The sequence below is a fragment of the Tachysurus fulvidraco genome, chromosome 13 (assembly GCF_022655615.1).
Source record: "Tachysurus fulvidraco isolate hzauxx_2018 chromosome 13, HZAU_PFXX_2.0, whole genome shotgun sequence".
Taxonomy (NCBI): Eukaryota; Metazoa; Chordata; class Actinopteri; order Siluriformes; family Bagridae; genus Tachysurus; species Tachysurus fulvidraco.
The window spans coordinates 19919949-19935423 of NC_062530.1; the positions used below are offsets into that span (position 1 = coordinate 19919949).

At 37.0% G+C, this 15475-nt stretch overlaps 1 protein-coding gene across 1 annotated transcript in view; it reads right to left on the reverse strand.

Moving 5' to 3' along the window:
• cdh13 (cadherin 13, H-cadherin (heart)) overlaps positions 1-15475 on the reverse strand; it is a 321756-nt gene that overhangs the window by 169744 nt on the left and 136537 nt on the right. Inside the window, exons 5-6 of the mRNA XM_027161229.2 lie at positions 10074-10079; positions 9591-9743 (exon numbers count right to left, since the gene is read on the reverse strand). Of these exons, the coding sequence (XP_027017030.1) occupies positions 9591-9743; positions 10074-10079 (159 nt within the window). The remainder of the gene's footprint in view (positions 1-9590; positions 9744-10073; positions 10080-15475) is intronic.

Here is a 15475-nt window from a genome sequence, read left to right on the forward strand (position 1 = left end):
ATGTAACTCTGACATACCAGAATTAACTGAGTAATTAACTGAGAATGTCCGTTTTCATGCTGTCCTAAAGTAAGTCCAGTGTCATAAGTCAAAATTTCTGCCATCTGTCAGTTCTATCAGTTGACTTGAGTGTTTAAGTAAGTATTAAAGCCGACTAAAGTAATGTTTGTGTTAGGGTATGCCTGTTGGAATAAGCCTTTATAAATGTTTATGTAGCTTTATGTCAGTTCTAATTAAGGGATTATGCTTGTGCCCAGACATCTTACATTAGCAACTAATTTCCCTGAGATAAAATCACTTATCACAAATTCTTATTATGGCACAGTCTTTGCTTCTGTTCCTGCTTGTTCAGTTCTTCCCATGCAATTTAAAATAAACTATGTCAATACACTGCATAATGGCTTGTATCTACTGTACACGACTAACAAACGAATTAGTGTGACCTTAAACAGGCAAAATCATCAGCGCTCATAGTAATCCATCATCATTAACATACAGGGCAGATGCTTCACTCCTCTTCTCCCCCGCCTTGCCTTCGTGCTTCGAACACATTTCTATTACCACATTCATCTCTTCATGGCTGCAACATCACATCACGACATTCAAAAACAAGTTGTTTGTCAGGCTTAATAGGTCTAACAACCAAGTCTCCAACCAGGATAGATATTTGTGCAATGTACAAACATATGAGTCATCAAAAAAACTCCCTCTTAACTTTCAAAGATCTTCTTATCTAATAAACCAGTTTCTGTTTCTGAAATGCCTTTTAGTACTCTTAAGCCTAATGAAGAGTTTCAAGCTACCATTAAATGCTTAATGGCTCATTCTTGTTGCTATGCGGTTCATGACTAGTGCTAGTTAGAAAGCGCTACCAATCAACCCTCTTGTATTGTAACTCCAGCTTGAATTTTAGCTTCATAACATTATCTACAAAGAGGACACAAGGACAGTAAATCTGAGGCCCTGCTTTATTAATGATACAACATAAGGTGTTTTAAGTGCAACACAGAGGACAGTGTCTATGCAAATAGATCTATTTTGCATTCTCAGTGTAATTTACTAAGCCTGAAGGTCACTTCTGACTCTTCAATTGTGTGAGCAAATGACTGTTAATGATTTATGTGCACTCCCAGACAAGATAATATCTAGTTTTTCAAACTATCACTTAATATTCGCATAACGGTGGTTCGGCTGCATCTTTGCGGTGCTTACCTTAAGCACACATAATTAAGTTTAATACTGTTTTCTTAAACATTCATAATGCATTTTTTATTTATTATTTTGAACACAGACACTATAAATACTAGACACATTTTTGCGTACAGTATGTACACACGTGACACGTTTTACTTCTCCAGCCGTCATTTTGAGATCTGAACTCCTCACTGCTATCAAGAGCTAATTGAATGTGTGAAATAAAAGTATGTCTTCTGTCTCAGCGGAAATGTGCATACCGTACCTATATCGTTCAAACATCTGTTCAATCAGTCATGACTACATTTATAACAAAAATAAATAAATAAATAAAACTGAAGAGATGTACAAACCAAGACCTGCTATAACTGCTTTTCACCCAGATTTATTTATCTCTTATTATAGTAATAGTTAATTACATCACATGAGGATATCAATCAAAATCAATGAATTATGCTTAGTTTGTTTTGCCTGCTTCTTCCATATTATGTTGAACATAATAAATCATTAAAATCTGCTTTCAGTGTATGTGTCAAATATATTTTGTAAAAAAAAATTTTTGTACATTGTGCACAAATTACCTAAAAAACTGACTCAAATTTTGAGGATTCTCATCACTATTGTTGGCTTCTTAGCAACCCGGCATCATAACCCACATGAGAAATGAATAGCTTCAGGGTCTTTGGTTTGATCCTGATTTGATTTTCTGAGTTCTTGTCATGGATTTGTAAGATTTCTCTGGGTTCTCTGGTTTGTTCATATCTCCAAAAAAACATGCATGCAGGGGGAACAGAGACTGTAAATAAGCCTAAATGTGTGTGAATGTCCTTGCACCCCATTAGGAGTGTATTCCCATCTTGCACACAGCATTTCTAGGAGTGGAACCACATCCAGCTTGTTTCCTGATCAGGATAAAGTGGTTAATTACAAATGAAAACAAATGAGTGGCTTGGTCTTCCCAGTCCCCTAGAGAACCGCACAGAGCGATTCTTTTTTATTTATTTTTTTGGATTTGTTTGCTTTTGTTTTGTAAATTCACCATAACACATCCACTAAATACCCACTCTATTTATCAAGTTACATATGCACTCTTTATTTGGGATTTTAGAATAAATGCTCTGTTAGTGCTCATTCCATGCTCAGAGACAAATAAGAAGTCAACTTCAACATGCTCTATATATCGTTACTATTGTGTGTAAAGTAGCAGTCAGAGCTTGGTTGAACAAAATAAAAGCTGTAATGGATGCTAGAATATGACATGGCCTCAGGCCATATCCGCTTGGCTTGGTCGTCTTTCTCCTTGTGGGAGCTCAAAATGACTTGCTGGAACAAATAAGGGAAAGGATACTGGCACAAAAAAAGAGTTTGGATGAACAAGCTTGTAACTACCCACCACTCAGCCCTTCCAATCTGTTCGAGTTACTTTAATGTGCAATATCAGTCTGTGGGTTTCTCGTTTCAGAGTGGTAATACAGTACACTGTCTCTAATTAACTTCAGATAAATATCAGTCCACACACACACTTACACACACAGCACGCACAATAATTCCAAGCAATGTGCCAGAGCCTGAGGATTGCAGACGGTGAGGCGGATCGATGGAAGACAAACAGCTGTTGGACACCGCGATTCCATTACCTCCCTACGGTGGATCAAAACATTGCCTGCGCCAGCAGTAAGCAAACCTGGCCAAACTATGAGCGCTGGGGCAGTTGAAGATGAGCCACACCGCTGTGATAACTCAACTCCATCGTGCTAGAGGCCAGATGAGAATGGACCTGCAGTGAGAGCTGAAACCAGAGGACACCAGTGCATGCCTTTAGCTCTATTCAGAAGGTAATGAAGCGGTGCTGTTACAGTATATGCCTACATCAGTACAGCGCCTACTATCGCAATTCATCTGTATTCCACCACCTTCATGCACATGTTCTTTACGAATAGATGGATGATTTATTTATTTTTCTCACATCTGCCTCCATGTGCTGGCTTTTCTGTGTGTGTGTGTGTGTGTGTGTGTGTGTGTGTGTGTGTGTGTGTGTGTGTGTGTGTGTGTGTGTGTGTGTGTGTGTGTGTGTGTGTGTGTGTGTGTATGTGTGTGCATGTGTGTGTGTGTGTGTGTGTGTGTGTGTGTGTGTGTGTGTGTGTGTGTGTGTGTGTGTTAGTGTAGTGACAGACAGAAAAACAGACAGACAGAGGGAAAGCTTGTTTTGCGTTGGAGGCTTTTACTCTGGCGTAAAGTGCATGTTTCTCATTCTTTTAACTTTTTCAATTCGGAGCTTTGATTCCTCTAAGACAGAATTGGAAAAAATTATTCAAAACAAGAAACTACAGAGTGATACACATTATCTCTATTATGGTAGCTCACAATTCCTTTTTCATTTGTTTCTTTTTATAACACCTCTTTAGTTTCAACATAATTACTGCTGCTTTCTGCTAGCAACACATTTGGGTGTTATTAACCAACATTAATCTGTGTTTAAACCGTCCTCATTAGTACCTTTAACAATATTAGTACAATATTTATATTAAAGGAAAGCTAATAAAACTGTTGTGCTGGAATGATAATTAATTGAATCTGAATATTGTTTGTATTTATTTATTTCCCTGAATAATAAGTAAATGTTGCTAACAAAAAGCCTTTTATTCTTCTTTATGTTTGAGCTGAAAGCGTTTACAAACAGGTGAAAGCGTTTACAGACATTTGTAAATGTTGCATCTAGCTATGTAATTTATGTTTTTATAATATGTAAATGACATAAACATTACACAATGACATAATAAATATATTTGAATTTTCTGAAAAACAGCAATATTTCACTCTGAACACATGTCATATTTGGGGGGTGGAGCATGGGGTTAGTTGTGGGGGTTCTGTGGGAGTGGGGGGTGGGTATGGGGGTTGGGGGTAGGGGGTTACAGTGTGATCATAAATGTAATGTTACACCGGAAGTGTTTTCACAGAAACCCGAGTGAATGCACATGCACTGTCAAATTTGAAGTTCTTAGTTTGGAAGTCATTTTAAAAACAATATTAGTTTTGACAATATTATGGGCTTTGGGATACAGGGCATACAATACAGTCCTCATGAATCTCAATGAAGTCTATTTCAGTTCCAGGTTGGAAAACTACAAATTTAGGAAAAGTTCAAGAGAGGTGAATACTTGCAAGTGCAAAGTGCTGCAAATGTGACATTTAATGCACATCCCACACCTTTGCATGACTCACAGCAGGCACCTCTTTCAAGGCTTCACGCTTTCTAGTGCTGTCACTATGTGTTATGTGTGAAGATCTCACTTTTAATTAACTGGGTGAAAGTCAAATAAATAAATAAATAAATAAATAAATAAATAAATAAATAAATAATAATAATAATAATAATTATTATTATTATTATTATTATTATTATTATTATTGTCACAGTAACAGGACATTTGCAATTAAACTGCAACATGAGGTACAGTATATATATATATATATATATATATATATATATATATATATATATATATATATATATATATATATATATAGTAGAATATTCTGTACTGTATTACATCTACTCTGACTCCTGCAGCTGAAACTGTTGCTTGTACTTTTTAGTACGTCTTCTCAGTAAATCATCTCCCAAGCCATGATATTGCATTAAAGTGTTATTTATAAGTTCCTGACAAATCTTTGACAAAGTCAAGTTGTGAAGAAAAATGTAATTGTATATATACTGGAAAACAGTAAATACTGTGTAATGTACTTTTTTATAAAGTGCTACTATATGAGTTGCACTGATATTCAGTAACAGTTTCAAGCTTATTGCTGTGCTGCTCAGGGTGTCAAGCTGGAATTGCTGAGAACTAAAAGAGTCAATATACTGTAGTAAATTTAGGATTAAGTTTGCTTAACAATCACAGGTTTGACTCGTTAAACCCTTATTGTACTTATTAAAAAATTTTGTTTTCAAATCCCACATAAAGCTAGTGGATGATGGTTAAATTTATACTTGTTGTTGAATTAGCATCTTTACTATCAGCAGTTTTAATTTTAGCTAAAGCTCAAAACTCAGACTTTACAATCTGTGAATAGGACAAACAAAACCAAATGAATAAATAAATAAATAAATAAATAAATAAATAAATAAATAAATAAATAAATAAATAAATAAAATACTGGAATTCCTACTCAGACACTCAGGAAATTGCCATCAAGTCTATATTTCAGCACATTATGTCATATCAACATAGTAGCTCAAGGCATCAGAAGATATTCATCGAGGCGTCCATGAAACACCCCCCCCCACACACACACACACCTTACAAACACACAGACTGATAGTTTGCTAATAGATTCAATATTGAAGATTATTTTTTAGCAATCGCAATGCCTTTTAGCAACCAGGCAAAATAGCTTTGTTCGGTACGCTGTGTTTTAGATAGTTAGCATGGATTAGCAAGCTAGATTACTAACATTGGTGTATAGAAATATACACATAGATTCAGATCTGTGAAACTGTACTAGAGGGAAGGAGCACTATTTTAGTTTAAGACGATTTTGGAACACCTTCTTGAAGCTTTCAGGAACCACAGTGGAAATGTTGCTCCTAGGACTTGGGAAGCTCACCCTCAAAATGTCTAAATACACCTATAAATGTTACCTTTGGACTAAGATGCCAGAATGTTACTTCCACCCATTGACCCATTGACAGAGCACATGCCCAGACTGACGCTCTACAGTCCACATGCTCCTCTATGGTTTCAGACAAAGCAGACCACATTCAGGAGGAGCTTTTAGAGGGAATTAAGCAGGCATGACATAGACGCCTGACTCCAGAATAGTGCAATAATGGGGCTTTTATCATCACAGCCCAGTGTCCAGCAGCACTGTGGCCATGAATAGCACAGTGAAGAGCATAATTACAGTGACCAGGAAGAGAAAGCGCTTCGAAGATGTCAATTGCATGGTTAGTTAGACCTTCAGTGGAAAATGTTCCGCTTTCCACTACAGGATGTGGCTCTAAAAGGATTTCTATGTGCATATTTTGCCCACCGCTACTGTATTGAATGGAAAATATGGGCTGTAAATGTACAAACTGTGATTATTCACCATCTTTGCTCTTTAATGCGGATATAAATGATTCCGTTTCAGTAGCTGCACTGTGTTAGCTGTCTGCAGTTTGATCTCAAATCAGTATTTTCATACACATTAGTCCTTGTCTTCCCTCTATTTATATTCAGCAGCAATGCCCTTTATCTCAGTTATGGGTAATAGTGGCAAACATTAATTAAAGTCCAGATGTCCAGATTTGCATGAAAGCTGATCCACAGCCACACTCTCACACACACACACACACACACACACACACACACACACACACACACACACACACACACACACACACACACACACACACACACACACACACACAAACACATAGAGTCTAACACATCTGGGTAATGAGAATATAGAAAAATAACTACACTAGAGACTTTAGAACTTCTGGGGCAATGTGAAATTGAGGGACTGGGACATGGCATCCGTCACGGAGCCTGGGAGAGCAGTCTGGCTCGGATCTGCTTCTTCATCTATGAAGACAATCATTTCTGCGGGAAAATGAGTTGGAATTAGCTCAACTGTAATTATTCCTGATGTGCTGTACAGGTAACAGACAGACAAAATGCAGTCATTCCTGCTGCCACAGAATTAGGCAATGTGTGGCAGTCTGATTAGGTATGTGTGGGTGTTTCAGGTGGCCAAGATGAGAGCAAGGGAACAAGCCCATCTGTTTGATTAGACAGAGAGAGTGTAGCGCAGCACCAAAACATGCTATTAAGGAAGCAGGGCTTTCAGCCCATTCTAGAAGAGGTGCTGAAAAAAAAAACAGCTGAGATTCTGCTTATGATTCACTCACAACCCTGCCAATCCAGCTGAGAGAAAAAGAAAGCAAGAGAGAGAGAGAGAGAGAGAGAGAGAGAGAGAGAGAGAGAGAGAGAGAGAGAGAGAGAGAGAGAGAGAGAGAGAAAGAGATGTGCGCATTTAAAACCAGGCATGGTCAGCCTCACTCATTCATCACATCACAGCAAATATGGCAGGCTTTGATGCATGAGTGCTGCTGGTTGTGGCCGTGATTGCGGGGCTGTGTGTGGACAGCAAATAGAGAGATGTAAATGTCAAGTGGTGCGCCAAGTAGAGGCTTTGATCCCGCCTGATTTTCAACACACTATCACACAGACAGACTGAGGTAAAGCACGTTCAACACACACACACACACACACACACACACACACACACACACACACACACACACACACACACACACACACACACACACACACACACACACACACACACACTGATACTCAAACCTGTTTTTTTCAATGTTAAATGAGAATTTGAAAATGATCACATGAACACAGAAGACCAGTTGTAATGTCAGAAACCGTTATGTAAAATGCTGAAGAATGAAGTGAAGAGCAGATGTATTTAGATTTATATATACACTTCATCAATTATCTTCTGATGCCTCTGTACAAAGTTGTAGTTAATTATTAACAGAGACATTAACTCTTTCTACCAGAAGCCAAAAAGTGAATTTTCTGCTGGTGTTGGTGTTCCCATGTTCAGCATTGAATGTCTTTGTCAGGTCACACTCTATAGTGGTGTTTAGTGGCAACAATTAACAATTTAACAATTTATATTTTTTTCTAACATTATTTCTCTTTTTTCTTAGATTACTAGGCAAAATTCTCATAGAAAAGTTCCAAAAAAAAAAAAACCTCAAAGTTTCACATAGATGTTTCATATATATATTTTTTGTTCAGAAGCATATACAATTTGAAGGTGTTATCTTTGACCACTAAAATTCTCTTTAGCGTTATCTGATTAGAGGTAAAAAAAACCTTTCGCACTGAAAGCCAACAGTGTTTGAGCTAATTTTATATCAGATTTATGATGATATTTCATTTGTTTATACCAACTGTAAATGTTTGATGAGTGTACCGATGAAAAGGGTTGAATTGCAAACATCTTATCAAATAAGCAATGACAGGCCACAAATTAACAAGCTGGTCAGCATTATAGGTCGTGGCACATTCATAACAAACACAAAACTGCAATTGTTTTCAAAATCAAAAGCACTTTTTTTCCACCCACGCAAAAACAGTGAAAATATTTTTTACAAATTCTGCAAATTCTTTCAAAAAGTTTCATTTCAGTTTCAGTTTATTGAGTGGACCAGATTCCAGAATACAGGAAAAAAAAACAGATTTTCAAAATTGTCCATTTATGTGTGCATTTATTCGAATGCCCCAAAACACAACAGCAACAAAGGACAACATCAAGGAACCAAGGTCTGGAATGAAAGACGTGTTTGGTCGAATGAGCGTTAGAATCGAATACTAAACATTATCATTATCTTATTATCTGCTGTAATCCATAAGGCAGAACATTTTTTTCTGTCAAGGTGTTACATTTTAGAAAATAACTGCTTTTAAGTCACTATAAAATAGCTAGACATTGTTATGAGACTATATTATCAGACCAGACACTTACACAATAAACCATGACAACTTATCGTCTACCTTAACCTTAAGCGTACACTGGTTGCATATGTAAGCTAGCATTTCAGTAAACAATCTAGATTTATTTGGAGTAAAACAAGTTTCTGATCTCTGCTGCAATACAGTTATGACTGTATTGCAGTCATCCACAGAATGCACAAAACAAAAAATTTCCATTAATGGCACCACCAAAGACACATAACTCCACTCAGTGCAATTCTATCAGATTAAACAGAACACTTAGGCTCTGTTCAGACAGAAGTCCAAATCTGATTTATTTCTTAAATCTGATTTTTTTTTTTTTTTAGACTGAGTATCTACAGCACAAACAAAAAAAGTAAAAAGATTATTGTGGTTTGTCCAGGCTGGAGTCTGCTTGAATTTACTTGAATATAAAATGTACATGGTAAATAATGAAGGATGGGTAAAAGGTTAGACTGTTACTGGCTCAAAGTTTTCTCTTTGGGGTGTGTTTTTTAGCAAGAGAAACGTCCAGTCATGATGTATCGTAGAAGACATTTTGGGCAGATGACAGCCAGAGAAATTAAAGAGGGCATTTGTGCCAGGTTTCTTACTGTCTTCAATGCACTACTCTACCTAGCAAAATCTGACTAGTTGGAAATGTGTGAAATAATTGGAAGTGTCATATAATTCTAGCCTTTTAGTTCAAATGACAGCAAAATGAAGCAGAAACAAAGATTGATAGATAGATAGATAGATAGATAGATAGATAGATAGATAGATAGATAGATAGATAGATAGATAGATAGATAGATAGATAGATAGATAGATAGATAGATAGCATTTAGCAAAACAAAGCATTTATCGGAATTATGCAGTGATACTTACACGGTAGAACGCTATGGCCTCTCGGTCCAGGGCACGGCTCACGGCAACCTCTCCAGTCAGTTTGTTGATGCTGAACACACCTTTCGGATCCTCATCTGCCCCCCTTCCCATCAGCCGAAAAATGTGGTCGTCTTTCATATCAGACGGGATCACCTGCAGCATCCATACACACGTAATTACTTATTCACTTCTTAAATAGGAAAAAAAAAGCAACAATAACAACATGCAACAATCCAATAAAAGCTCAATCAGTAAAGAATGAGTGTAGATAAGTAGGAACGATTAGCCCTCATCATTTCAATGGAACTAATTAGATTGAGTGATTATACTGGCATGTTTATTTTGCGTGTACATCTACACTAATATGACATTGTTATGGTTTTAATGAAGATGGTTAAACACTCCATTTACTTCTGTGGCATGGTGTGTGACAACACAAATGTATTATATTCCAGTTGATTATATGTGACCTGTGGTACTCACATGAGACTGAGAAGGTCAGAAAAACGGCCCAAGAGAGTAAAGCAGGTTAGAAGAAAACAGAAGAAACAGAACAAGTACACATTACAAACACTCCTTTCAGTTATACACAAACACAGCATATGAAATATAGAATAAATAGTATTAATAGCACAACCCTGTTGAATCCTCCATCCTGCAACAGCCCTTTCCAGTGTTTTTTGTTTGTCTTAAACCACAGAGATTTGCCAAGAGTTCCAATTCTTTAATTTGTCAGAGGAAAAACTTACTGTTACAAAGCCCTGAAAGCCAAGAATCCCTCCATAAATGTTAAAGAAACAGTTCCTTACTTTTCTGGATGAAAACATGATCAGGGATTTCTGGATGAAACATGATCAATAGGTTAAATATGAATACACTCGTTCAAATTCGTTGTCATTTCCATAATAAACTATTTTAAGAAATGTGTTTTTTGTTAAGAGGCATCTATTTAACATTTATGGAAAGAACAAAAGGTTGTAGGCACTCTCCACATTTCATGGTAACATTTAAATTTTAGTATTTGAGTAAAATGAAAGTCTATATATATGTGTGTGTGTGTGTGTGTGTGTGTGTGTGTGTGTGTGTGTGTGTGTGTGTGTGTGTGTGTGTGTGTGTGTGTGTGTGTGAGAGAGAGAGAGAGAGAGAGAGAGAGAGAGAGAGAGAGAGAGAGAGAGAGAGAGAGAGAGAGAGAGAGAGATTGGTGAGGGAATGACTGTTTATTGCGGCTATAATATAAGTAAGAACAGGAATTAACTTGTCTCTTGAACACTCCACAATTTTAATAACTATAAACAGCAAAATTGTGTGCCTTGTTTATTTGAATTAAATCTGTTAGCAAATCATTGGATTAAAAGCAGATTAAAATACACCAGATGCTGATATACTGCATGTAAATAATGCTGGGCTGGGCAGGGAATGTGGGTGGGGTTTATAAGTATGTAGGTGTTGGGCGTTTGGTTGGCTGTTGTTAATGCGGCCACCCAAGCCCTCCGACTAAACCCATCTCATCTTAACCACACCCAATCAACCCCCACCAACTCGTCAGTTTTAACTGTTAATGTCAGACACACTACTATTTTACTACAGTTTTATGTTGGCTGAAGTGGCCATTTAAATGCATTACTTCTTATGTAATGACTATAGGCTGATAGTAGATTTGTTGCAGTACCCACAGACTCATTTAACCACTGCATGGTACATTTAACCAGTCAATTATGTTAGCAGGAATATCCAAATTTATAGACAAACCCGAAGCAAAATGATTGCTTGAGAAATAGCGCTTATTAAACTTTTTATGTTCATCATGCACATCCTTATTTCCAGCCCATGTTTAATGTTGTTTACTTTTAGTCTACCACGATTAATTACGGGCTCTGCAAACTTTCTTATTATCCTGAAAAACAGTCGCTTAACATTTTTTATGCTGCTATAATAAAACCTCTCAAACGTGTAGAGCAAGCATATATTTTGTAAATGGAACTCTGGGTCAGAAAAACATGAACTGCTATAAATCCATACTTGTAGATGAGAACATTTGTAAACCAAATTGCAAATAAGTACATTTGTAAGTGATTTTTGTTTACAAAAAAGACTTTCAGTTTCTAAAAGTGGGCGGGAGTTATTTCTTCCAGCCAATAAGAACAGAGATGTCAAATGCTGGCTCAGAGGTTTATAGTATAGCCGTATCTCCTTTAGATAGCACACACTTTCCATTAGGGCTGTGTAGCTTATGCTTTTCTGCAGTAAAATCATTTGGCTGTCAAGAAGATGCAGGAAAATCAGTGCAGATCTGTCAGAAAGAAGTATAAATGTGATGAATTATGGGCTGAGCTGAAATTTTCCATGTCATCAGGGTTGGAAAGTAACAAACCACATGTACTCTCATTAGAGTCATTGAGCACATGGTTCACTGACACAACCTTTTTTTGGAGACGAATTAAATCATAGTATGTTTACTTTTTTGAGATTTTTGTAAATAATATATTCAGAATGCTGAATCAGTTTCTCATCACAGTTACAGAGTAAAACAATAATGTATTCCAGCCCAGAGGACTATAAGGCAATTAAATAAAATGATGATGAAAATTTTTAAATAACCCAAATTCAAGACCCAGTCAAACTGAAGAGGTTTTCTGTCAAGTCATTTCAAGTGTAAAATTCTTAGTCAGCAGCAGCAAATGTGTGAGAGTGTGAAGACAGATGAAAATCTTGGGTTCGATTTATCAGTTTTAAATGCTTGAAAAAAAAACATCTGCAAATTATCTTATCCAAAACCCTTGGCGATATCGGCATTTCGCAGCTCCTCAGCCAAGCTGTGGAAACATGGACAGTTAAGCCATTAGCTAGATGACTGAGATAGACTGATTACTGACAGCTTACTATTTTTCATATTCTCAGGTTTGACAGCTCTGTATATAACTTAATATGGTTCGTCTTCTGGAAAATTTGTTAGCACGCTGAAGACTGAAAAGTTGGCATTAGAAATTTTTGAGAAAGGTGCATTTCTTTTATTCCAAACAAAACATATTAAAAGAAGTTTCTTGCTCTCTTAGCCCCAAGAGTGTGAGTCAAACCGAGGTTAAGGTGACTAGCTAAGGTTAGTTTATCTAGCTATCTTGCTATTAGCTTGTTTACATGTTTTACAGTTTGACTTTGTATTAAACTTACAGTATGATGTCATTTTGATGTTCAGAAATTTACCTCCTATATGTCAGTATCTTTGCTAGACTACTATCTAGGTAGCTAGAAATGTGCATTTAGCATGACAAGCTAGATAATATAAGTAGCAAGCTACTGATTTCCCAAGAGCAGTTGGCTAAGTTACAGCCAGACAACATTACATTTCATAATTTATTGTTTATAACAAAAATTGCTCAATGCTTAGCTAACAAAAATGTTCAAAGAGACATTTGTCAGATGTACAGTATTTCTGTCGTTTTCTTACTTAAGTGATTCTCTTGTTTGCTATTATAATAGTTATTAGTAAAAAAAAAAAAAACATTTCCATCACTGCCTGGCATTCACATTACCCGCAACTTCAGCAGTCCCACAGCAGTTTCTGTCTACTCATCCCTATATTGTTTCCATTTGACTCGGCCTCCAGGAGACCTCATAGTGGCCGGGTGCTTGTCTCAAGAGTAGTAGCTGTAGAACTTTGCTCTCTGCAGAAGTTTGCTCTCCTTTTTGCTGTACACAGCAAACAGTTGTGCTATCGATTTGTCAGAACAATAAAAAAGGTTTTTTTCCCCCTTCTCTAAGTTATTAAAGACATGATGAGCTCCTGAAGAGGAAATCGGAGGAGAACAGTTAGAGTAAGAGTCAGTGCTGTAGCTGGAGAGAAAGCAAGCCCCAGGAGGACTGATGGGATGCCAGCAAGGAGGAGAAGGTGATAATGATGGAAGAATAGAGAGGGAAGAGTAGAAATAAGGTGAGCTCAAAAAGAGAAGACAGGATGGGAACGAGAGAAGAGGTTCAGAGTGAACAAGGCTAGCTGCAGGGTGCAGAGAAGGTGTTGAGATGTTGTGGCAATTGATCACAGTAGGATCAATTGTCACTTCTTGCACTGCCATACTATTTACAGCACACACACATGCCACACATGGTAACATTAATCACACACACACACACACACACACACACACACACACACACACACACACACACACACACACACACACACAAACAGAAGTTCAGCTTTCTTCTCAGTTATTAAAGTCATGCCGAGTGTAGTCTATCAGGAAGTGCTCACCTATTTCTATCAGCTTTCATTATGAGAAGAGAGAACATAAAAGAGAAGAAGCTGCTGTCACTGTGGGGGAATGACAGCAAGGAGGAGCTGCAAACACTGATGCTGTACACAATGCCACAGTAGGAGGGATTGGAAGTACCCCTCCGACACGCGTACACACACACACACACACACACACACACACACACACACACACACACACACACACACACACACACACCACACACACACACACACACAGACACACACACAGACACACAAAAATCCAGTGGGTGGCAGTTCTGCAAACTTCTTGTTTAAGAAAGTGGTCAGAGGAGAATGACCAAAATGAATCGAGCTGACAGCCTGGCTATTGCAACTTAGTTAATTACTCTTTACAATCGTGGGGAACAGAAAATTATCCCAGACCTTGAGGCAAATGGACTACAAAATCAGTCAAGACCAGAAGTCTATAATCAGCACAGACTCACATACACTGTACATTTATAAATTGACACATTTTAGTATTTAAAAAAGGTGCAAAACACCAAAGAAATAAGATAACAGCAACGTTAGCAAAAGCAGTTTTTGAGAAAACTGCAATTCAGTATCCCAAACAAAACTTTTTAAGAAACGTTATTTGCTTTTTTAGCCTCAAGAGTGAGAGTCAAACAAGGGAAAAGTTTCTAGCTAATGTTACTGTACCTAGCTAGCAAGCTAGCTTGTTTGCAATGTAGCTTGGTCTGTCTATATGTAATGTGCTATGCAGGGGCTCAGACAATTGAGATGGCTTACTAATTATTACATGTTTATTATGTTTTTAAGTTTAATGAGGCATGTATTTGAGTTCAATTTGCCTCCTTTTGCTCGTATTTATAGTATTTATACTTTAGTCCTTCTGTTCACTCTGGCTCGAACGATGTACAGCTGGATGTCGCTGTGTATTAATAAATCAAAAACACTCTTTTACGTCATTATATTGCTTCAGTAATTCTTGTTCTCTGTTATGTAATGATGTACTGAAGAAAGCTTGCAAAATTATAGTCTGGTCTTTCAATAAGATATTTAGCTCTGTAGCAAGTGCCATCTGTAACATTAATCTTTGTTTCCTATTGCATCTGTCCTCCTACATATATCTGGCCCAAATAGTTTATTAAATATTTATTTACGTCTTTAAGTCTTTGTTCTAACCTGGCATTTTCATGCATCTGGGATAAATGGATGATTCCTGATCAGCTGATGCATTTTAAATGCATCTTTACTGAGTAATTTTCACTAGAAACAGGTTTTGTTTTGAAGACAAAAACTAAACGAATGATGAAAATCTGACATTTTCTAATGAAACCACTAGAGCATGGATTTGTCAATAAAAGCTTTACAGGTACTTTCAGTAGCAGTCTGTGTGGCACTTTGTGGAGCTTTAGCTCACTCTTTATTCATCAATCACATCAACTGAAAAGTGCCCTTAATGAAAAGAAAGCAAAGTGGATGAAAAACATGTAGGCTGAAGCTATATACTTTTTAAAAACTGGTTCGAACATAGTAACAAATATCAAGTGTTTAATAGCAGAACTCTGAGTCAAACCTGTTATAGACACACATTCAAGTGGGATAATATCCCTTCATATACAAATACACACTTGTTCTTATTCAAAGG